Below are 22,228 nucleotides of genomic sequence, written 5' to 3'. Positions count from 1 at the left end.
TTTATTTTATTTTATTTATTTATTTTAAGGCAGTCTCTTGCTCTGTTGTCTGGGCTAGAGTGCCGTGGCATCAGTCTAACTCACAGCAACCTCAAACCTCCTGGGCTCAAGCAATCCTCCTGCCTCAGCCTCTCAAGTAGCTGGGACTACAAGTGTGTGCCACTATACTTGACTAATTTTTTTATTTTTTGTAGAGAATGAGATCTTGCTGTGTTGCTCAGGCTAGTCTCAAATTCTTGACCTTGAGCAATCCTTCTTCCTTGGCCTCCCAAAGTGCTAGGATTACAGGTATTAGCTACTTTGCCCAGCCCGCTGTTTGTTTTCTATATGGCTTATAGTTTTTTGGCCCTTGTTTCTTACATTACTATCTTCTTTTGTGTTTAGTTAATTTTTTTGTAGTGAAACATTTAAATTCCTTTCTCATTTCCTCTTGTGTATATTCTGCAGCTATTTTCTTTGTGGTTACTATGAGAATTACATTTAATAGCCTAAAGTGATAACACTCTAATTTGAATTTATACCAGCTTATCTTCAGTAACATAGAAAAAAATCTCCTTCAACTGCTTCATCTTCACCCCTTTTGGTTATTGATGTCACCAAATTACATCTTTATACAAGTTGAGTATTCCTAATCTGATAATCTATAATTTATAATACTCTAAAATTCAAAACATTTTGAATACCAACATGATGCTAAAAGGAAATACTCATTGGAGCATTTCAGATTTTGGATTATGGATGGTCAACCAGTAAGTATAATGCACACTATTCCAAAATTCAAAAAAATCTGAAGTTTGAAACATTCTGCTCCCAAACATTTCAGATAAGGGATATTCAACCTGTACATTGTATACTCCAAAACATTAATAATTCTTGTAAATTCATTAGTTTCTTAAATTATGTATAAAATGAAATGTGGAGTTATAAGCCAGAGTTATAATACAAACTTTTAGACTAATCACTGTTTTTTTAATAAAAGTACTAATCTCTTAAACCATGTAGAAAACAAAAAGATGGAGTTATAAACTACTGTTATAATAATTCTAGCTTTTATAATGGCCCATGTATTTACTTGGCCATTTACTTAGATCTTCATTTCTTCATATAGCTTCAAACTGCTATCTGTTATCCTCTCATTTAACTCTGTAGAACTCCATTGAGCATTTCTCAGGGCAGGTCTCGTGATAATGAACTCCTTCGACTTTTATTTATCTGGAAATGTCTTAATTTCTCACTCACTTTTGAAGGACAATTTGCCTATTTATGGGATTCTCAGTTGACAGTTTTTTATTGTATCACTTTGAATATATTGGTCCACTGTCTTCTAGCCTCCAAAGTTTCTGATGAGAAATCTGCTGATAATTTTATTAAGGATCCCTTGTATGTGATAGTCACTTCCCTCTTGCTGCAGTTAAGATTCTTTGTCTTTTGAAAGTTTGATTATAATGTGTCTCAATGTTGGTCTTTTTGCATTCATTTTGGAGTTTCTTGTGCTTCTTGAATGTTCATGGTCATGTCTTTTATTAGATTTGGGAAGTTTTCAGCCTTTATTTCTTCAAATATTCCCTTGCTTTTTTCTCTTTCTCTTTTTCTTTTTGGGATTCCTACAATGGACGTGTTGGTTTGCTTGATGGTGTTCCAAAGGTCCCTTAGGCTCTGTTCATTTTTCCTCAATCTTTTTTCTTTCTATTCCTCAGACTCAATAATTTTCATTGTGCTGTCTTCAAGTTTGCAGATTGTTTCTTCTTCCTGCTCAGGTATGTCCTTGAACCCTTCTAATAAGTGTTTCTTTTAGTTTTTGTTTTTTCAGCTCCAGAATGTTTTTGATTTCTTTTCAGGATTTCTCTCTATTAATAATTCTATATTGTTCATACATCATTTTCTTGATTTTCTTCACATAGTCCTTTAGTTCTTTGAGGATATTTAAGATAGTTGTTTAAAAGTCTTTGTCTAGTAGATGTGTTTAATAGATCTGTCATCAGGCCTTTTTTAGGGACAGTTTCTGTTGATTCATTTTTTTCTTCTTTGAATGGGATATACTTTCCTGTTTCTTTGTATGACTTGTTATATTTTTTGTTGTTGAAAACTGGATGTTTAAATCTAATAATGTGGAAACTGTGGAGATCAGATTCTCCCCCTTCTCTAGGATTTGCTGGGTTTTGTTATTGTTTTTGGTTTTGGCTTTATTTCTGCAGACTGTCTCTGTGCTAAGGATAAGCATGAAATGACAATAGGTCTTTTTGAGCCTATGTCTTTCCCTAGGTTTGTGTGTTAACTTTATAATATTCCCCATATATGCAGTTGTTTTTGACTATTGTAGTTTTTAATATCTGGTTTCCAAAAGGGGGGAAAGACCAAAATGAAGGATGAGGAAGAGTACCGGCCCTTCAGTTCCTCTGGAAGTCATTTCAGCCAGAGGAGGAGCATGCAACAGTGGGGGGAGGTGCAGCAACAATGGCCACCTGTCTCTTTGTCTGTGCCTCTTTGATCAGTGGGAACAATCAGTGATCCAGAGCATAGATCCCTGATATTTAAAGGACAGGGTTCTTATTGCCTACCACAGCTCCCCTAAACCATGTGCAGATTGATCCAGTAACATGTACACAGCTGCCTGCCACATGGCTGAAGGGTGAGGGATATGTAGCTGCTACTGTGCTAAGAGCTGAAATTTATGAAATTAACTGCATTTTACTGTCCCAGCCTTCCCTTGCATGTTGCAAGCCTTCAATAGACTCCAGAGTTCCAAAATAGTTACATCAAACAGATGCTGCCAGTGCAGTTGGTGTCTATAGGTGGGCAGACAGATGCCTGGTGTTTCCTACTCTGCCATCTTTTCAGAATTCTGACCAGTCATTAGTTTTTTCACGATCTGTGAAAACTTAACAATGAGGTGGATTTTAGTTTTCACTAAGAATTCAAACTGTATGTGTATCCATTTGGCCAAACTTTCACTAATAAGCTCTTTTTCTAAAGTATAATGGTTAGCATTCTTCAGAAAAAACAATTTCTTTATATTATGGTTTCTCTTCTTATTTTTTAGAATATATATTATAATGCTTAAAGGAGTGGAAAGTACTTTTTAAAGTTCAAGGTCAAAGCTTATTTGCCATGAGGGAATATTAATGTATGAGGATTAGGTAACTGTGATAGTGTTCAAAGTCAAATCAGTACCAGGGTTATACAACCATTGGTCTCTCTGATCTCTAGTACACTTAGAAAGATATTGGGAATGGTTAAGCACAGCATGTCAGGATGGAATGTTAAAAATCTTTAAAGTAGCAAACAAGACATAAATGAAGTACTATGTCCTGCTATGTGATGTCAGGCAGAACACTGTAAAGACGCCATTCTAGTACATCAGAAAATAGATTAGTAGGCCAGTTAAGTCTCAGCAAAATGGTATTATGTTTGCTCTTGACTAGCTGATGGTTATAACCTCTGTGGTGTTACTAACTAAAAGGCAAAGTTCTTAAAATGGCCCACACTAGATTCTATAATACCATCTGAGCTCAACTTCTATTGTTCCTTCCCAGTCCTGCTCCCACTGCAGTGGCCTGTGTTGTCCCTTGACGGTAATGGGCAATGGGCGTGTACACTCCTGCCTCAGGGGCCTTCCTCTGGCTGCTCCCTCTGAGGAAAACAAAAACACTCTTCTGCTAATCTGCACTGCTCACTCATTCACTTCCTCCAGTTCTTTTCTGAAGTGTCACCTTTTCTCCCCATCCTCTGTATTTAAAATTAGCCAAGCCTTCCCTAACTCCTTTGTAGTTTTTTTCCCCATAGCATTTATTGCCTTCTAATATCCAAATATATATATAACTCATTTTATCTCCTCCAACAACAACAAAAAGATGGAATGAAAGTGTCTAGAAGGCAGGAAATTGTCTACGATATCTTTTTTGTTTTTTTAGAGACAGGGTCTCTGTCACTGAGGTGGGAGTGCAGTGGTGTCATCATAGCTCACTGTAACCTCCAACTCCTGGGCTCAAGCAGCCTTTGGCCTCAGCCTCCTTACTAGCTGGGAGTACAGGTGTGCACCACCATGGTTGGCTAATTTTAAAAATTTTGTGTAGAGACGGGGCCTTACCATGTTGCCCAGGCTGGTCTCAAAATCCTGGCCTTAAGCAATCCTCCCACCTGGGCCTCCCAAAGTACTGGGATTATAGGTGTGATCCAGCACACCCAGCCTTCTTTTTTTATTATACTGCAATATCCCTACTTTAGAACTGTTTGTGGCACAAAGGAGGTACTCAATAAATACTTGTTGAATGAAATATATGAAAGAAAGTGGAAATCTTGATTCTGTAATTTCTCACGTAAATTATTGGCATGTGAATAGAATTGTCATGTTAATTAGTTTTAGGAGATAGCTTTTTGTTTCATTCCAGGCTTAAGATGCTTTTTAAATTTAATTTCTTATTCTTTCCTGTGGTCTTACTTGCTTATATTTAAAAATAAGATTGGTAGGGTTAGTGTGCCTTTAAATTAGTCACATGTTCTTTTGAGCCCTTGCAGGGAGGAAGCAGAAGGGTACTGAGGGAAGGTGAATTATCAAAAATGTTTAAGACTTGGAGAAAAGTACCAAATGGCTTTCATTGATGTGAACAGGTCCATGCACGAGTCAGAATCACATCTAGTGTCCATTCCTTTGTTATGGTCTCCATAAGTTTATTTGTAATATGAGGGTCCTTTTAAAATTGATACATAATATTTATACATATTTATGAGGTACATGTGGTATTTCGATACATGCATATAATGTGCAACGATCAAATCAGACTATTTAGGATATTTATCCTCTTGAGCATTTATCATTTCTTTGTTTGGGGAACATTTCAAATCCTCTCTTCTAGTTAGTTTGAAATATACAATATATTGTTGTTAACTATAGCTACCCTATTCTGCTATCAAACACTAGAGTTTATTCCATCTGTAAAATTGTATGTTTGTACATATAATCAACCTCACTTCATCCTCCACCCCCATACCCTTCCTAGCCTTTGGTAACTATCATTCTACTTTCTACCTCCATGAGATCAACTTTTTTAGCTCCTTCATATGAATGAGAACATGGAGAATTTGTCTGTGTCTGGTTTATTTCACTTGACATAATGACCTCTAGTCTCATCCATGTTGTTGCAAATGGCAAGATTTCATTCTTTTTTTGTGGCTGAATGGTATCCCATTGTGTATATGTACCAGATTTTCTTTATCCATTCATCCACTGATGGACATGTACTTAGGTTGATTCCATCTCATGGCTATTGCCAGGTATCCCTGGGAAAAGCCACATATTGGCTATTGTAACCCTTACAATAAACATAGGGGTACAGATATCCCTTTAATATACTGATTTCCTTTGGATAAATACCTAGTAGTGGGATTGGTAGATCATATGGTAGTTCTTCTTTTAGTTTTTTGAGAAACCTCCATTCTGTTTTCCATAATGTCTTTACTAATTTACATTCCCACCAACACTATATAAGAGTTCCCTTTTCTCCACATTCTTAACAAAAATATTTTCTGTCTTTTTGATAATAGTCATTCTAATTGGGGTGACATGATATCTCATTGTGTTTTTTTTTTTTTTTTTTTTTTTTTTAGAGACAGAGTCTTGCTTTGTTGCCCAGGCTAGAGTGAGTGCCATGGCGTCAGCCTAGCTCACAGCAACCTCAAACTCCTGGGCTCAAGCGATCCTTCTGTCTCAGCCTCCCAAGTAGCTGGGACTACAGGCATGAGCCACCATGCCCCGCTAATTTTTTCTATATATATATTAGTTGGCCAATTAGTTTCTTTCTATTTATAGTAGAGACGGGGTCTCGCTCTTGCTCAGGCTGGTTTCGAACTCCCGACCTCGAGCAATCCGCCCGCCTCAGCCTCCCAGAGAGCTAGGATTACAGGCGTGAGCCACCGCGCCCGGCTTCATTGTGTTTTTGATTTGCATTTCTCTGATGATTAGTGATGGCGAGCATTTTTTCATGTATCTGTTGGCCATTTGTATGTCTGTTTCTAGGCACTTTAAATTAGCCTGCCTAAAATTTCTTTTGAGAAATAGCATTTTAAAAAATTATGTAAGAAACTCATGCTTATTGTAGAAGATATTAGAAAATGGGGGGAAAATATTCAGAAAAAAATTACTCGTAATTTCATTATCCTAAATCTGTGGTTCCCAATGCCCGTTCTGCGGCCTGTTAGGGACCAGGCCACAGAGCTCTGCTGTGCCTCCCAACCCTTTCATCCATGGAAAATTGTCTTCCATGAAACTTAGGAATGGCAGAGGGAGCAAGCAAAGCTTTGGCTTTGCTGTTCTCTTATCGTTGGCATCACTGCCTGAGCTCCACCTGCCCCCACCAACCAACCCCTGCCCGTGGAAAAATTGTCTTCTATGAAACCAATCCCTGTTGCCAAAAAGGTTGGGGACTGCTGCCCTAAATGACCACTGTTAACATTGATTTTTTTTCCCCAGTTTTTTTCTATTCATCCTCTTCCTTTTATGTTTTCCTTTTAGTAAAGTTAGAATCATTGTCTATGTACAGTTACACGTGCTGATTTTTTTTTTTCAACTAACATTTTTGAGTGTTTTTCTATGGCAGAAGAGTTTCTTTGAAAGCACAGTATCATCACAGGAATATAATTTAACTCATTCAGCTGTTTTTCTGATGTTGAACAGATAGACTGCTTCTACTTTTTTGCTATATTAAATAAATCTCTTATTCATGAGCAGTAGCCCCCACTTACACTGGGCACTCTTCCAAGTGCTTTGTTTATGAACTCAATCCTCACCATAGCACTAGGAGGTCAACGTGTACTATTCATAACTCTGTTTTACAGGCAAGAAAGCACAGAGAGGTTAAGCGACGTGGACAAGCAACTTAACAGGAAATGGCAGAGTGTGTCCCCAAAGCATTGACTGCTTTGGAAAACTGGGTCCAAAAATATAAATATTGAGGCTATAGATATGTATTAGGAAATTGTTTTAGGAAAAGGTGTGGGTCTTCTTGCATTCTCACAAAGATTCTAAGATCTTTAGAATCTTTTAGATGGGCCTAGTCAGCAAATAAATACTGATGGCAATTATCTGGAGGCTTTTGGTATACGAGTGATGAATTTACTGGGAATGTACTACGGAGAAGCAGCTTCTCAGGTACCTTTAAACAGAGACTAAAATCACTATGAAAATGTTGTTCTGGGTTCTATACCTGCATTATTTCATATATGTAGCAGTGAATTGCATTTATACAGCTGTGTTGGCAAGGCCTCTGCTTTTATTTCTGGAGCCAGTAGATTTTTATCAGGGTAAGCATCTTATCCACACTAGCTCCCCTACTTCTTTACCTAATTTAATTGTGTAGCAAATCTAATGAGTATTGAAGTGTCAGTTGCTGATTCTTTGGAAGAATTAAAACCTGTGTATCTTTGGGTAAAACTTTACACTGAAAGCTCTTTCTATTCCTATATCCTTTGATAGTGTGATTCATAATTTCCTTGTTATGGGCCCTACATAAAGCACTTGAGTAGAAAGGAAGCCTCTAGGACAGAGGAGGCTTGTTCCTTTTTACAAAAAAGGACTTCCCTGAGAACCCTATCCCATTCCCTGTGGTCAAAGCTAGACTGTGGTGTGATGTGCCCACGTCCATAAACATTTGCTTCTCCACACCTAACGGTGCTGCAGGGCACAAAGGGAAGAATACTATTTGTGGAACTCGTCCATGGCCACATACATAACCCCTGGGAGGGCAGGCGTCCTATGCTTCCACGAGGCTTCTAAAACCCCTTGTTTTGTATAGAGCTTGCAAAGAATTGTGAAGATGCAAAATGTCAGGGTACATTTTGGAAGCCAGGGCAGCAGTGGGGAGGGATGTTAAGAGTCATAGTGTCTCAATGGTGGGTCACCAGAGGTGGAGGTTCAAAGTCCATGGGTGAGCAGAGGGGAGAAGGCACCGGAGACAGTCCCCTTTTTCCTTCTTATTTGGCCCAGGCCAGAGAGTGGGGTATTTGTCTGTAGCTAACTCCTTTTTCCCAAAAAGGGAAGAATAGTGTTTTGAATCCAATGTGGAGATTTCACAATCATTTTTTTTTTTTTTTTAGTAATGTCCCGCTTTGAGATAATAACAAATCTGTTTATGTTTGCAAAGGATCAGCTATGGACACTGCTTCCGGAGCAAAACCCAGACAAGGATTTAATAAATCTTCTAAAAAAGATTAACTCCTAGAGGCTAGGTAAGGAACAAAAAAAACAACCTCTAATCCAAATGCTGCTGATCATCTAATGTGCAAAATACAGTGAATGGCCCTTTGAGAGAATGGATCCACAACAGGTGAACCAGAGAGAAAGGTTGGCAAACCCTGAGTTGGGTTAACAAGTTGTATGTTCTCGAAACTTACTCTTCCATTAAACATACAGTTTGAAAAGGTTATTCGGTTTTTGATTCATGACTTTATAGGAAAGGGGAATTGTTCTTCACTTTTGATCTGGAAGGCCTATTGCCTTGTCCCTTTTTCCAAACACATTACCCCAAAAAGAATAGTTCACTGAGATTGTGAATTGTTTGTAAAACAATTAAAAATCTAAAGAGGCCTACTTAAATGCTGTCAATGTGGAATCAATGAAGTTCTAAAGTAAATGTCTTTTCTTTCTGCTTTCAGACTGGCTCCCTGAACCTCATCAGCCTGGATGGTTGTATACCCAGGAAAGCCACCTATAGGGAAGGGACAGTAGAGGTGATGTCTGTTTACACACCCATGACTCTTTTTGAGGCATTGCTTAGAATAAGTAAAACTAGCTTCAAATTTTCTCCTTACTTACCCCCTTCAAAAATTTCAAAACAAAACCATTAAATACATCAACCTGTATGATAATGCTTGCTTTAAAGATTTACTTGAAGGTTTTTAATTGGACATTTAATAGGTTTTTAGAGATAACGTTGCTTTGATGCTAGAACCTTTTAGTAAGATCGTCATTGGAGTACTAGCATTATTTACTGACCAGGAAGGTCATTAGTAACTAGCTTCATTTTATAAAATAGCTGTGAAATCCCAGTTTTGATATTGGCATCTAATAAATATTAACTATAATTAGTTACTGCACCTAATTTAAGTGGTCATCTATGTACCATGTAGAATCTTCTCTCATATACCAGTCACACAGACTGTATTTTTTGGGAAACACTGAAATGGAGGAGAAAAGGTTGCAAAAACCTTCCATCCTGTTCTGATTCAAAGTGCATTGGTGGTACGGTGGCAAGCATAGCTGCCTTCCAGAAACCTTCCATCCTGTGGGACGAACGCTCTAAGTGAGCTCAAGCTATTTATTTATCATGGCCAAATCAGAAGTCACCTGTTCATTTCTCTTCCCATTGGTTTATACGGCTCTGTTGGGAGAAAGTGACTCAGCTATCCCTTCTGTTTGCAGTCTTTAGGGGCAATGAACTTCTTTTTGTAGAGTCATTTATGCTTAACTCATACTTTATAATCCGAGAACTTTAAGCCCCCCCCACACACACACTTTTAGTGTAAATTTAAGTAGGAGAATCCCAGACTACCTCCATTTGCAGTGCAAACATCTAAAATTCTTACAACTTCTATTTTGTAGGTAAAATGGTGTGTTTTGTGCTCAGGACAATCAGGTGTGTGTTTTAGAACTGATGGGAGACTGTATCTAGCCATGTAAAAGTATGTGTGGAAGCTTCTATAAATGGAGTTTTGGCTGAAGTAAGCTATACTTTATCCCCTCTTGCTTGGGAAGATTGTCCCCCTCCCCAGAGGAAAGAGGGGATATGGGAAGGACTTAGGCAGCCCAGAGCAGTGGGTTCCTGCTGATAAAGTAACCTAGATCACTTTGTCATCTTATGGCCTCCCCTCTGGTTCAGCTGTAGGTTAAGGACTGCAATCTGACAGTGGGTCCCATGGTTTAAGCTTCACTTTGTTGGTTGCACGTGCTACAGCCCAGCCCTCACGGGCACTGGTGTCCTAGGAGCCAGGGGACAGGGTTGTCTATGCCTGGCCAGTGGGCTGCTTGGATGGTAAACGAACTCAAGGTCTCCCTTTACCTCCCTCCACCCTATTTAGAGGTAAAACCAACAGGCCTGTCAAACTTAAGAGGCATATTACTTTCTAAAGAAATCCCAGTAAGGAATAAGTAAATTTCTAATTTGTACTAGAAATGAATGGTAAACACCATTCTAAGACTGGATCCTGGTAGTGATTATTCTGACCTAAACATTAGAAATGAATTACATCACACTAAAGAAGGATTTAGAATATTATACAGTATTTTTAGCTATAATTATTCTACTTGAAAAAGGTAAAATTATCTAGAGATGTTAGAGTTTCTGTGAGGAAGTAATGACCAGGAGGGGGCAGGAAATGTTTTCTATCTTGATCTGAGTGTATTTGTTCATGTCCTTGCAGGTATAGGTATATGTAAAGTTAATCAAGTCATACTGCAATTTTGAAAAGTTTATTATATGTAAGATACACGTTTACAGAAAAGCAAGCCTCTAAAAAGACAAAGGAGCTTTAGCAAAAATTAGGTTTTACATTTTTAAAACTTATCAATATACCAAAATTCATGAGATACATTATAGTTATTTTATAATGTAATCTCTGAATAAATGCTAATGACTTAAACTGAATTACAAATGCACTTATTTACTGGTGATTAAACAATACTTAGGAACTTAAGCAGCTTGAGTAGCTGTTTAAGCTAGATAGGGCAAGAAAATTCTTGTTTAATATATATTTTAATTCCAGTAATAGTCTTAAATTCCTGTTAAAATATAATCAATATTAAAGTCAGCAAAATGCCTTTGACTGACACCAGCACTATTTTATCATTTAGACTGGTTACACAGTGATTTTTTTTTTCTGTCAGAAGTAACTGACAACCAGTTTAGTCCTTAAGATAAATGAATTGATAACTCACATTGCAGCATCTTGTGGAAAATACTCAACTACATTTAAATGCTTTTTTAAAATGGAGAAAGATATTGTTCCACAAGAAATTGTTTACGTAAAACTACAGGTTGGCTACAGTAATAGTAACTAAACTACATCCAACCCTGAAGGTACAAACATCCCTGACAAGAAATACACAGCCCAGTTGTAATATACCACATAAAGGTTATAGTCTCATTTTTTAAAATTCTCCCAATTTGGAGACATCCAAACCTTTCCATAGTTCCCTTTCCTAGGCAGTGCCACAAAGTTATTTAGTTAACATTATGATCATGGCTTACAATTAAATTCCACATGACAAACACTTATATATAGCAGCCGTCATTTTGGATGTTGCCTATGACAATATTTGCAGTTTGATTAAAGAACACGTGTTCATTACATTTGGTACAAAGCATGAACACACTTCACGACAGATTGGCACGATACAGGCAGTTCAAGAATTCTCTCAGCTCAAGCCAGTCATCGCTGAATAAGCCATATTCTCAGGCTTGTTTTCCAAATCTTTCCTTGTATTATAACTGACGTCCTAAAATGCTTCTTAAAACATCTTCCACGATAAGAAAATATGCTTTAAAAAGCTTAGCGGAATGCGTGGTGGAAATGGGGCAGGATGGCAGAGCCAGTGCCAGTTGAGAAGACATGGGGGGCAGGGGGGAGGGGGAGCTGACCCAGGCTCATGGTGCCCATGGCTAGTGGGGGTTCCTTCTGCTGTTGCTGCCCCAGACAGCTTAACATGCTGGGCAGAGATTCCCCTGGCCCCAGAGTGAGAGTGCTATTCCCATAGCCATTCTGGGTAGTGGGAGGCGGCAGCTGCCAGAAACCCAACAGGGGGGACAGGTCGAGAGAGGCAGGTAGTGTGAGGTTCACGGCATCTGCAGGCAGCTCCCTGGGCATGTTTATTTTACCAGCACTTGCGTTCGCCAGATCAAAACTGGGGCTGAGCTTGGGAGGTGACAGAGTCTCTTGCAGCGGCAAGTCCTCGAACAAATTGATATTGCAAAACCCTTTAGGATCTGCTTTGAGGGGCAGGCTTGCAAGTGGGGTGGAGTATGAGGTAGAAGTGGTGTTGTGGTTGGGCAGGGCTGCAGGAGAGCCAGGTGACACCGAGGGGTACAGGGAGGCGAGGGGCTCTAGCAGCAGCTGAATAGGCGGGGTGGCTTGCTCTGGGGGGCTGAGGGTGAAGCTGTGGACCTCAGCCGGCAAGCTACTTGCAAGCCCGCTCTGGGCAGACGCTCCTATGGGGAAAGGAGACAACGGGGCAGCCTTCAGTTGAAACGGAGGCGAGATGGGGTAGAAGGTGCTCAGAAGGTCTCCGGTCTGCAGATTCTCTTTCATCAGCTCCTGGGAGTGTGTCTTCTTGGTATGCCGGGTGAGGTGGTCCTTGCGCCCAAATCTCTGGGCGCAGAATTGGCACAGGAAGTCCTTGCACCCTGTGTGGACCACCAGGTGGCGTCGCACATCCTTCCGGGTGTAGAAGCATCTTTCACAGTGGTCGCACTGGTGCTTCTTTTCCTTGGTTCCACTAGGGGGCTTTTCTTCTGCATGGGCTTTGAGGTGATCCAGCAGCACCTCGGTGCTCCCTAGCTCCAGGGCACAGACCCCGCATGTGAGGTCGCCACTGCTGGCCGCGTGGAGGGCTAGGTGCCTCTTATAGCCCAGCACGGTGTTGTACTTCTTCCCACACTCACACCCAAAGGCCATTTTGTTGGGGCCGTGGGTCTGGAGGTGGTTTTTCAGGTGGTCTTTCCGGTTGAACGTCTTCTTACAGTGAGCACACTGGTGAGATTTCTGGGGAGAATGCGTAGCCATGTGCCTGGGGGAGAAGGAAAGTTTCACGATAGAGAGTTGTTTTAAAAAAAGGTTTAGAAACAATATTATAACAAATTATATTAATAGTTTTCTCTGGGGTTTGGTATGATTTTCACTCTAAAAATACTTTTCTGTTCTTTCCAAATGCCTAAAAGTGTATAATTAGAAATCTATATACATTAAGAATATTCTTGTATAGGTGTGAAAATTGCAGCTATGACTTTAAGAGTGCTTGTTTTTCAAACAAATGCAAGTACACAAATTTGATTTGTAAGATCACAAATATGTGATCATGAAATATATGTTTCGTGAAATATATGAACAAGTTAAATGGGTCTTCTATACTCTTTGGAAATTCCTAAATTTCCAAAAATGCCCCAATTTGCCTTTTCTACACCAGCCCCACCCCCAGATTTAGGTTAGGAATAACATGGTCTCTGGCACAAAAAGTTCGGGCCACAGACACATGACTCTTAGAAAGTCTATCCTTAACCTCAGAGAAAGTGTCTAATGCAGCCCCCCCCCCTCGCTCTGCACTCGGCCTTGTGCCTCCCGCGAGAGCTTCAGAGCTTCGCACGTCCTGGTTTCTCCTACGTCCCTCTCAGCCATCGTCGCAGATGTGTGTCGCCTCTACTGCCATTTCTTCACCTTCCCTCTTAGACATCAACCCACTTCCTGGAGGTCACTGGTAACTTCACTGGCAAATTCAAAGGGACTTTTTTTAGAAAGACTAAGCTGCTACTCCTAACAACATTTATAAGTCTGTCTTCAACCAGGGCTTCACGGACAAAGCAATTCTAATCAATCCAGAATTTCAAAACAGCTATTTTATAGTTATGTTTATAAAGCACAAATTAGTTTTGGAAAGCCATCACAACTCCTTCATCTCTGTCATAGTTCAATTGAATTCCTAAAATCTAAACTCCACATTGGTTTTTAAAACCAATGATATAAGGATATATCAGTGATATAAGGAACTCAGTGATATAAGGAAACCCAGGGTTTGTCAACTCTAAAGCCTCATTTTAATAACTAAACCACCAAGCACCATATGTTAGTATTTTTTATAAATAGAATCCTTCGTTATAGCTTACAGGTACAACATAGATTGCTTCCTACCCCTTATGACACTTACCTCCTTGAGGTGTTTTGTTACTGGAAACTAAAGCTGGTCCTACCGACTATTTAAATGCAATTGTACCCTGTGAGTTTTGAAATTAGATACAAAAGAATTTCTAACAACCCATTCTAATAAAAAGAGAGGATCTAAGACTCTGTTTGTCAATAGTGTACTTAATACCTTTCATCTAGCCCCCTACCCTACATTGTCCATTCCCAATCCTTTCCTAGAGGTAGAATTGGTAGGTGGTCTATAAATAGCAGCTGTTTAGAAGACAGTGGAGGTCCCCACTAAGAGACTAGAAGCCCATTAAAAAATATATAAAGCTGGTCTGAATCCAACTGTCTTTTTTTCCTTTAAAGTAAAATCTCATACCTCCTTTCTTTCTCCCTTCAAAAAAACAGCCTACTGGCATCCCTTCCCTTCCGACCAGGACACGACAGCTCAGCACACCTATAACATGGTGGTGCTGTAAGACCCAGACAAGAACCAGTACAACAAGAATTGCAGAAATCTGAATTATGCTGACGTCTCCAAATTCACCGGCTGCAGAAAGGGTTTTTAAAGCATGTTAGAGGGCAGATAGCCATGTTGTTCTACAAAGATGTGCAGATATATCTCACAGGAATAAATATGAAGGGGAGCTGGCTTACAAACTTGGTATTTAAACCATTTTCTGTTTGGCCCACTACTAGTGAACAGGACCCCAAAAGCACTGTCCTGGGTCTTCTATTCTTGCTTCTAATTCCCTTTCTTTGTGGAGGATTTTCATCGGATTCGATTTCATTTATCATCCGTGGGTGGATCAATACCAGGTTAACAACTCTGGACCTGGTATTCCCTACCTACTTTTTCCTGACCTATGCCTGTACTAGCTACGAGTGGGACGCAGGTGGACACAACTAGTACTTGAGCAAGACTACACACCTTTCACATTTCACCAGCTCCCACCTCTCTGAAGTTGAGTCTTTCCCTTGCCTGGCATCCAATTCTTCCCCTTTTAATTTATCCCTTACTTACCTAGGCAACAGTCCCAATCCAGAAACATTATCTAGCTAAAATAACGTCAACAACTTGTTTCCTCTCCGCAACTTCCCTTCTTTCCTCACAACCCATGAAACCACTAGTTTTAGTATGTCCTCAAGTCGGTGCCAAGTACCACCATCTTTGGATGTCATCTGGAGCACGTCCATGATCTTATTGGAATTCTTCAGGGGTGACTGTCCATGTGAGACTTCCAACCATGGCCTTCCGTCTGCCCTGACAAATCATCTCTTCTTGCGCTTTGCTATTTCCACCCAACTGGCTTCATTATTTGCCGTGCCGGCCCGCATTCTCTCTTCTGATTATTTTCTCCTTCAACCTCCGCTTATAAAATGGAGCTTACGTTGCAATTGATGGGCAAAGGGACTGGATGCTGCACTATCATCTTCATTTTTAAAGCCCAAAGCATCCTGCCAGCTCTCACTCTTCCATTCCTTGATTAGATCACTGCCTCAGGCCAGAGAGGCAGGAAACGTGGGGGCTGTGGCAGGGAAGGCCTTCTTGCACAAAGTGCACGGCGATTCTCTTTTTGCCTCACTTCATAATGAACAAGTCATTTCCCTTGCTCAGAACCGCCACCTCCGAAATACTGCGTAAGACATCTTCAGTGCAGTTTACCCCGGTATAGTCATCCCTTGGTAGACAAGGGGGATCGGTTCCAGGACCCCTCAAACCCCTATCTGTGCATACTCAAGTCCTGCAGTCGGCTCTGAGGACCCCGTGTGTAAGTAAAGTCAGCCCTCCATAGATGCAGGTTTCAGGTTTTACACCCCAATAATACCGTATCATCCATCTGCATTTTGTTGGAAAAAATTCACATGTAAGTGAATGCAGTTCAAACTCATGTCGTTCAAGGGTCAACTGTAATCCCAACTAATTCTACTCGTTCCAATCTGTTAGTTCCACTGTCTTTTCTAAATGTTTCTCCTGTATGTGTTTCCGTCTACATCCACAGTTAGAGTCCCATCACTGCAGCCCACTGCTCTCAACGTCTGGGTGAGGATGCCAACTCTGTGTACACAGGAGATGCAAAACAGGGAGCCTCTGCGACAAAATCGGTGCACGCGGCAGGCACGCTATACTTCTATTTAGGACAACTACAGAGTGGTCTATGCACAGAGGGCATCTGAACTTTAAAATACCTAGCATTTGCAGGCTTATTTTAAAAATCAACTGATATTACATTATCTACAGCACTGATATTCTTAAGGACCAAGAGCATAATTTAAATCATCTTTGCAACTCTTTCAAGTACCTTCCCCTCCAAGGGTACTCCAAGATTTAATAATGGGGTCTATGTTAATACCATTCAGATGGAAAGTCTTACTTGCTAAATTCTGACACTCTTTTATGCATTTATTATCGCAGATGTATGTGAGCATTCTGAAAGTCGAGACCTTTAAAGTTCATTTCGTGAAGATTAGCAGCAAATGGCAGGTATCAAAAGAAGTGCCCATTAGTGGGAGTCCTGTGCGTGCGGCTCTGAGGGGGCTGCAGGCGGTGTGGCTTCTGTACACGAGTCTTCCCTATGACATTGTCAAAATCCTCTGGAAGCAGAAACTACATCTCAGATATTCATTTCTCTCATGGAAGTGAGTACCTAATAGGCACTCAACTTAGATTAAATGTAGATTTTTAAAAAAGACTCATTTATTAAAACAGTGGTTTTTAAACTCTGGTGTATCATGGGTACCTTAACAAATCTGACTGAATGCACATCCTGAGCATCTGTCTACCCAGTTGAAGTCCACTTATCAGGGTGGCTTTTCAACCCAACTTAAACTGCTCCCAAAGCTTACACTTGGAGACGTCTCCCTCCTATATTCATTCTCAGGACCTGGACTCTTCCACCAGGTTTCAAATCAGTCTACCTGCCTCTTCCTCAAATTACTACCAGGGTCCTCTTTCAAACATCCCAATCAAATCCTGTGACTTCACTGCTTAGACTCACTAGAACAAACCAAACCCTTTCACAGGCCATGGGCGTGGCCCATCATGCACCGCAGCCTTCTTCCTGCACTTCCAGCCTCACCTGCTCCTGGGGTGCCGCCCTCTGCACGTGAAAGGCTCGTGCCCCCTCACCACCTCCTTTTCATTCTTGAATGTCACAGGATGAGATAGTCCCCTTACGAGAAGCCTTCCTAGGTTTCCTCAAGCAGTAAAGAACTGCCTCCACCTGCATAGCTCTGTCAAAACACTGAGGTTACATTTTACTTGTGCTTTTCCTGACTATCTCCTGAGCCATGGGCCTTTTCATTTTTCTGTTCTCAGGTCTGGTATAGTGTAGGTGCACAAGAAATACCTGTTGACACAATGAACTGATACCGTACAGCAAAACCATCACATAAAACCACAAGAATCCTTGGAGATACAGCTTTAAAGAATCCCTAAAAGGCTAAAATGCATCCATATGCTGCATCTCTTCCCCCTTACAGAGTGTGGTCTGAGGACTGGAAACGCCAAGGACCTTGTAAAAGTGCATACCTCTTCTAAAGGCTCTCACCTCATCAGTTTGTATCTGGAAACAAAGGCTTTGCCACAGTCGGGCTGCTCACATTTGTGCGGCCGCTCCCTGGAGTGGGAATAATTGTGGACAGTGAGCTTCCCCAGGGTGAGGAACGTCTTGCCGCAAATCTGACAGGAGAACGCGGCCATGGGTTTTGCTTCTCACACTTTCCTTTTCAGATGCACCGATCAAATGCTCTGCCACCTAGGCACGCCTGGAAGGCCGGGCCCGGCCACATCAGCAGAGTCACTGCGGCTGAGCTCCAGACCACGGCAGGGGCAGCACCCGTGGGCCTGGCTCTGCCACCCAGACACGGGCCACGGTTCACGGGTCACTATCAGCTTTGCTTCCTGCTTTCCCACACCCCAGTTTATGCGCAGTCTCAAGCTGGGGGCAGAAAGTCTGAGGCACAGACAAGATTCACAGGCAGAAAGGTACTTTGCGGCACTGGAGCTGGGGCGTGGCTGCGATCACCGGATTGTCTGTGGAGAGAAGAGGAACAGTTTTCCTGCATTAGCCAAGAAAACAATGCTTTTCTTCCCCTACCACTTCAGAATCAACTCCCTAGAATCAACATGTCCCTTTAAATAGATTTAAAAGAACATAATTCTCCACCCAACCCATGTGCTTCAAGGTCCTCCTGCGTGTAAACCCACCCACCGGCGCTTCTCCCGAGTGTCAGGGTTCTGCCAGCCGACAAGAAACTCTGTCCTTTGTGAGGAGGACAGCTCTTTCCACAGATTCAGGATTATCTACTCCAAACCATGATTTCAGGTCAGCGTGAGGCTGTTAACCACTGAAAACAAAAAAAAGCAAAAACACTCCTGCATGTTGTTCGAGTGTTTCACTGGGACATAAACAAAAATCAGCCCTGCTTATTCAAACCACTGGCTTTTCCTCTCCACTCTTTGTCAGTATAACACAAGTTGTTTATGACACCTGTTTAAACTTCCAGAGGATGACAAGAAATAATTTGTATACATCTCAGTGAATTTGTTTGTAAGATTACTATGCAGAAGGACTGACACAAACAAAAGGGGAGTAAAGCCAGTCTAGTCGCACCAAGGTGGTGAGAGGGAAAATATTCCCATGGAACGAAACCCAGGGCTCAGGTGAAAGCTCTGGCCACATTCAGGTCTGTAGGCACCAGCCTCCAGTGAACTGAACTGTTCCACTGATGTCTTCCCCTTTTGTGTATGGAGACATGCTCTCATGCCCCAGCCCCAGCCTGGGCGGCCCATCCAAACACCTGTTGGTTGGTAGCTCACTTGCAGCAGGTGAGCCCATGGCCTCAGCAAACTCGACTTGTCTGAAACTCAAATCATTATCACCAGCAGAGTCACCCAAAACCAGGTGGTTCTTTTTCTATCAATGGAGCAACATTTGATGCAGCAGCAGCATGAACAACAGGCAAAAAGTCCGGATCACTAGAACTCTGTGCTAACATAGAATAATTCTCCTGGGGTGGATGCTAACTTTTCAAGTGCCAATACTTAAAAATAATTAGAGCACTACATGGTTACATGAAATACACTTGAGTCGCTTTTGTACACAGGCCAGCCTTTTCTGAACTTTGTCCAGTAAGCAGGGCACTCGTGGTACACTGCCCAATCCTGGCAAGTCTTGAAAGCTGTTCCCTGCACTCACTCATTTCTCGCCAAGTCTCTAGAGTTGCTCTTCATTGTTAAAAGTTAATTTTTAGTTACCTTTTCAGTTACTTTCGGATCAGAAAGTTGTTTAGCTGGATTAAACTTTATCGTAATAATAGTTCAAGCATCTTTAGACATTCCAGTACACAGCACATGCACACAGACAAACACACATTCCTTTTCTAACTGGCAAGAATTGCAGGAAACTTGTAGAGTGCCTCATCTCCTGTCGCAGAGGTCTTCAGTGTCTGGTCAGAGTTCACAGCACCGGCCAAATCCCCTCACCGTCCTGCCCCACCCTCTTGGAGCCTTTACAGCTGACTTAAGTGCTTTGGCCTGAAGGATCAGCACCGATCCAAAGCAGGGGACACACAGCTGTCCTTAGCCAGCACACCCTGGCACCAAACCTTCTTTCTGTTGGTTCTGATCCTAGCAGCAAGCACCACCTCATTCCTCTGCAACCAAGTGTGACTTTAACTGGGCACCTCCTGGCTCTGCTCAAACCCCTCTACCCCACCCCCTGGTTACCTTCCAGTCTTCCAGCTCATGCCTAAGGCCCTTCCTGACGCACCCCCAACAACCCTGGCCACAAACAAAATAATTCCTTCTAGGAATTCTCGCCCGCCTGCTGAGTTTGTGCTGCCAGGCCTCATGACCTGTCCCACTTCTCATCCAGCGTAAGTCTGGCAGGAACACCAGCCCAGCTATGAAACGCACTCATTCGCTTGCCATTGTTCTGTGTTCTTTCCAACTCTTGCTTTATGAGATGACCAGTATGTTCAATAGAACTTTTTGTGAGGATCATGTTTTATATATATATATATATATATATATATATATATATATATATATATATAATGGCTACTGAACACTCAAAATATGCCCGAGAAACTGAAGACTTAACTTTAATATACATTTGAAATAGCCACATCTAGCTAGTGGCTGCTGTGTTGGACAGCACACGCAGATTCTCAGTTTCCCTATCAAAAGAGATGAAGGCAAGGCTGTGCTTTCCTTGTACACAAATGTGCTGCTGATTCATCCTCAGGTGTTTTCCCTGCAGCTTGGGAGGAATGTACATAGGTCCAGTCCCTCGTTCTATGAACACAGTGGAAAGATTCCGCAGTTCAAATTCTAGCTTACCCACGTTAGCTACGTCCTGAGCTTCAGTTTCCCTATCCGTGATGTTGGTTGCTGAGGACAACCAACGGAAACAAAATAGATCTGAAAGCATGCTGTAATCTAAAACACCATTGGAATGTATGGCAATTATGGAACACTGGGGTAAAAGTAGAACCATGTCTCAATGTACAGAGAATGGTTTCGAACCATTTAGCTATGGATAGAATCGGGAGCAGATACACATTCTCTCTCTCGGTATATAAATTCATACCACAGACAACACACGTGCAGAAAGGACATACGAGGCAGCAGGTAGGAAGCCTGTATTCTTGGTTTCTCAGCAGATATTAACCTTGACTGATTGCTTATCAGCACATACTTTTTGAAAAATAAGACTTATTCAATTAAGAAAAAAATTGCTCTTTGGGCCGGACGCAGTGGCTCACGCCTGTAATTCTAGCACTCTGGGAGGCCGAGGTGGGCAGATTGCTCGAGGTCAGGAGTTCAAAACCAGCCTGAGCAAGAGCAAGACCCTGTCTCTACTAGAAATAGAAATTAATTGGCCAACTAATATATATAGAAAAAATTAGCCGGGCATGGCGGCGCGTGCCTGTAGTCCCAGCTACTCGGGAGGCTGAGGCAGAAGGATTGCTTGAGCCCCGGAGTTTGAGGTTGCTGTGAGCGAGGCTGATGCCACGGCACTCACTCTAGCCTGGGCAACAAAGCGAGACTCCGTCTCAAAAAAAAAAAATTGCTCTTTGGTACTGATAAAGTTTTCCAGATCCATTTTCCAGCCACTTCCTCTAGATCCAAAAGTCCAGCACCCACGGACACCATCCATACATACATTTCCCTGGGGCCTTCAAGATGGGGGGATAACCAGAGAGTTTCAGACACGGCATGTTTTATTTAAGAGTGAGGCACATTTCCTCCAAGTTCCCAAAACTTTCCCTCAAAGACCAAAAAAAAATGTTAAGTCTCTCAAACACTTTATACTTATTTCATGAATGTCTATTCCCAAGACTTTTAGATGTGTGTGTCAAATACACCTAGGCCTAACACGAAGTGAAAAATAGGCCCTCAAATGTTGAGCTGAATTATTATAGGATAGTGAACATTCTTTAAGTTCTTCAGGAAGTCTTTAATGATGAACTCAAATTCAGCAAACAGTTATAACATTTCAGTCACCATCAATGTGTTACTGAAATATGGACCTTAGAATACAAATATTTGCACTGCTTTCATGACACAATCATAAATGTCTATAAAAATAAAATTGTCTTTCTTAACAGACTATAAAATTTGTGGCTGAGGGTCAAACCTTAGCTATTTAAAAAAAAAAAACAACTGTGTGGATATATACAATTTCTCGTCACCATGCACTTGATTGACACTGGCTATATACTGATGATTCCGATCTTTGAAACCTGATGCACTTTCTGGTCACATCCTTAAAGCAGACTCACAATTACTTTCTATTACTCGGCAAACCACCAGGAGCTCTCATGGGGACCTGACAAAGAAAGTGCTGGTCCTGAGGAGAGTCGGGCTACTCTATGACTAGACATATAGACTGCATGTGAGTCCTACACACGGTACTATTTCAACACCTGTCACCCTGGAAAGATAGTAAGTCCTACCCCCAAAACATCTCAGGACATAATTTTCAGTCCCCATGATTCTAAAAATACTGAGTGAGTGATACCGATCTGCCAGTATGCCAAAGAAGGCTTGTGCCATCTGCTTCATTCTGCTCATGCTGATTATTTTGGGGACGAGACAGGATCAGACTGGAAGAAGAACATATATATATATGGCAACAGCCGGGAAAGGCTGGGGACTGAGAGTACAGCATGGTGGCAGCGGGAGGTCAAAACTCGAGTGTAGTTCCAGGACTTCCCCCAAGCTGCATAACACAACCATAACTGTTTTACAACATTCTCAAAATAAACTATGACGTTGGGCTTCTACTTCCATTGTTCCCAGTGACACAATGCCAGGCCCATTTCTGAGAGGAAA

General features: G+C 41.5%; 2 protein-coding genes across 6 annotated transcripts in view; one reads left to right on the top strand and one right to left on the bottom strand.

Moving 5' to 3' along the window:
* ZC2HC1B (zinc finger C2HC-type containing 1B) overlaps positions 1–14,368 on the top strand; it is a 50,117-nt gene extending 35,749 nt beyond the window's left edge. The window contains exons 7-11 of one of the 5 annotated variants that reach the window (XR_012919262.1): positions 1,698–1,757; positions 8,136–8,220; positions 8,647–8,721; positions 9,593–9,626; positions 14,293–14,368. Coding sequence is in view for 3 of the 5 variants with exons in the window: in XM_076002907.1 (XP_075859022.1) it covers positions 1,698–1,757; positions 8,136–8,206 (131 nt within the window). In the remaining 2 variants the exon portion in view is untranslated. Of the gene's footprint in view, positions 1–1,697; positions 1,758–8,135; positions 8,416–8,646; positions 8,854–9,592; positions 9,627–14,292 lie in introns of those variants that run through there. The other 4 variants (XR_001151094.3, XM_076002907.1, XM_012752541.3 and 1 more) reach the window with 4 other exon arrangements.
* Positions 10,280–22,228, bottom strand: part of PLAGL1 (PLAG1 like zinc finger 1) — a 93,922-nt gene continuing 81,973 nt past the window's right edge. The window contains exons 3-4 of the mRNA XM_012752494.3: positions 17,436–17,920; positions 10,280–12,772 (exon numbers count right to left, since the gene is read on the bottom strand). Of these exons, the coding sequence (XP_012607948.2) occupies positions 11,539–12,772; positions 17,436–17,587 (1,386 nt within the window). The 5' untranslated portion in view covers positions 17,588–17,920 and the 3' untranslated portion in view covers positions 10,280–11,538. The remainder of the gene's footprint in view (positions 12,773–17,435; positions 17,921–22,228) is intronic.

The sequence above is a fragment of the Microcebus murinus genome, chromosome 5 (genome assembly GCF_040939455.1).
Source record: "Microcebus murinus isolate Inina chromosome 5, M.murinus_Inina_mat1.0, whole genome shotgun sequence".
Lineage (NCBI taxonomy): Eukaryota > Metazoa > Chordata > Mammalia > Primates > Cheirogaleidae > Microcebus > Microcebus murinus.
This window is presented reverse-complemented; position numbering and strand designations above follow the sequence as displayed.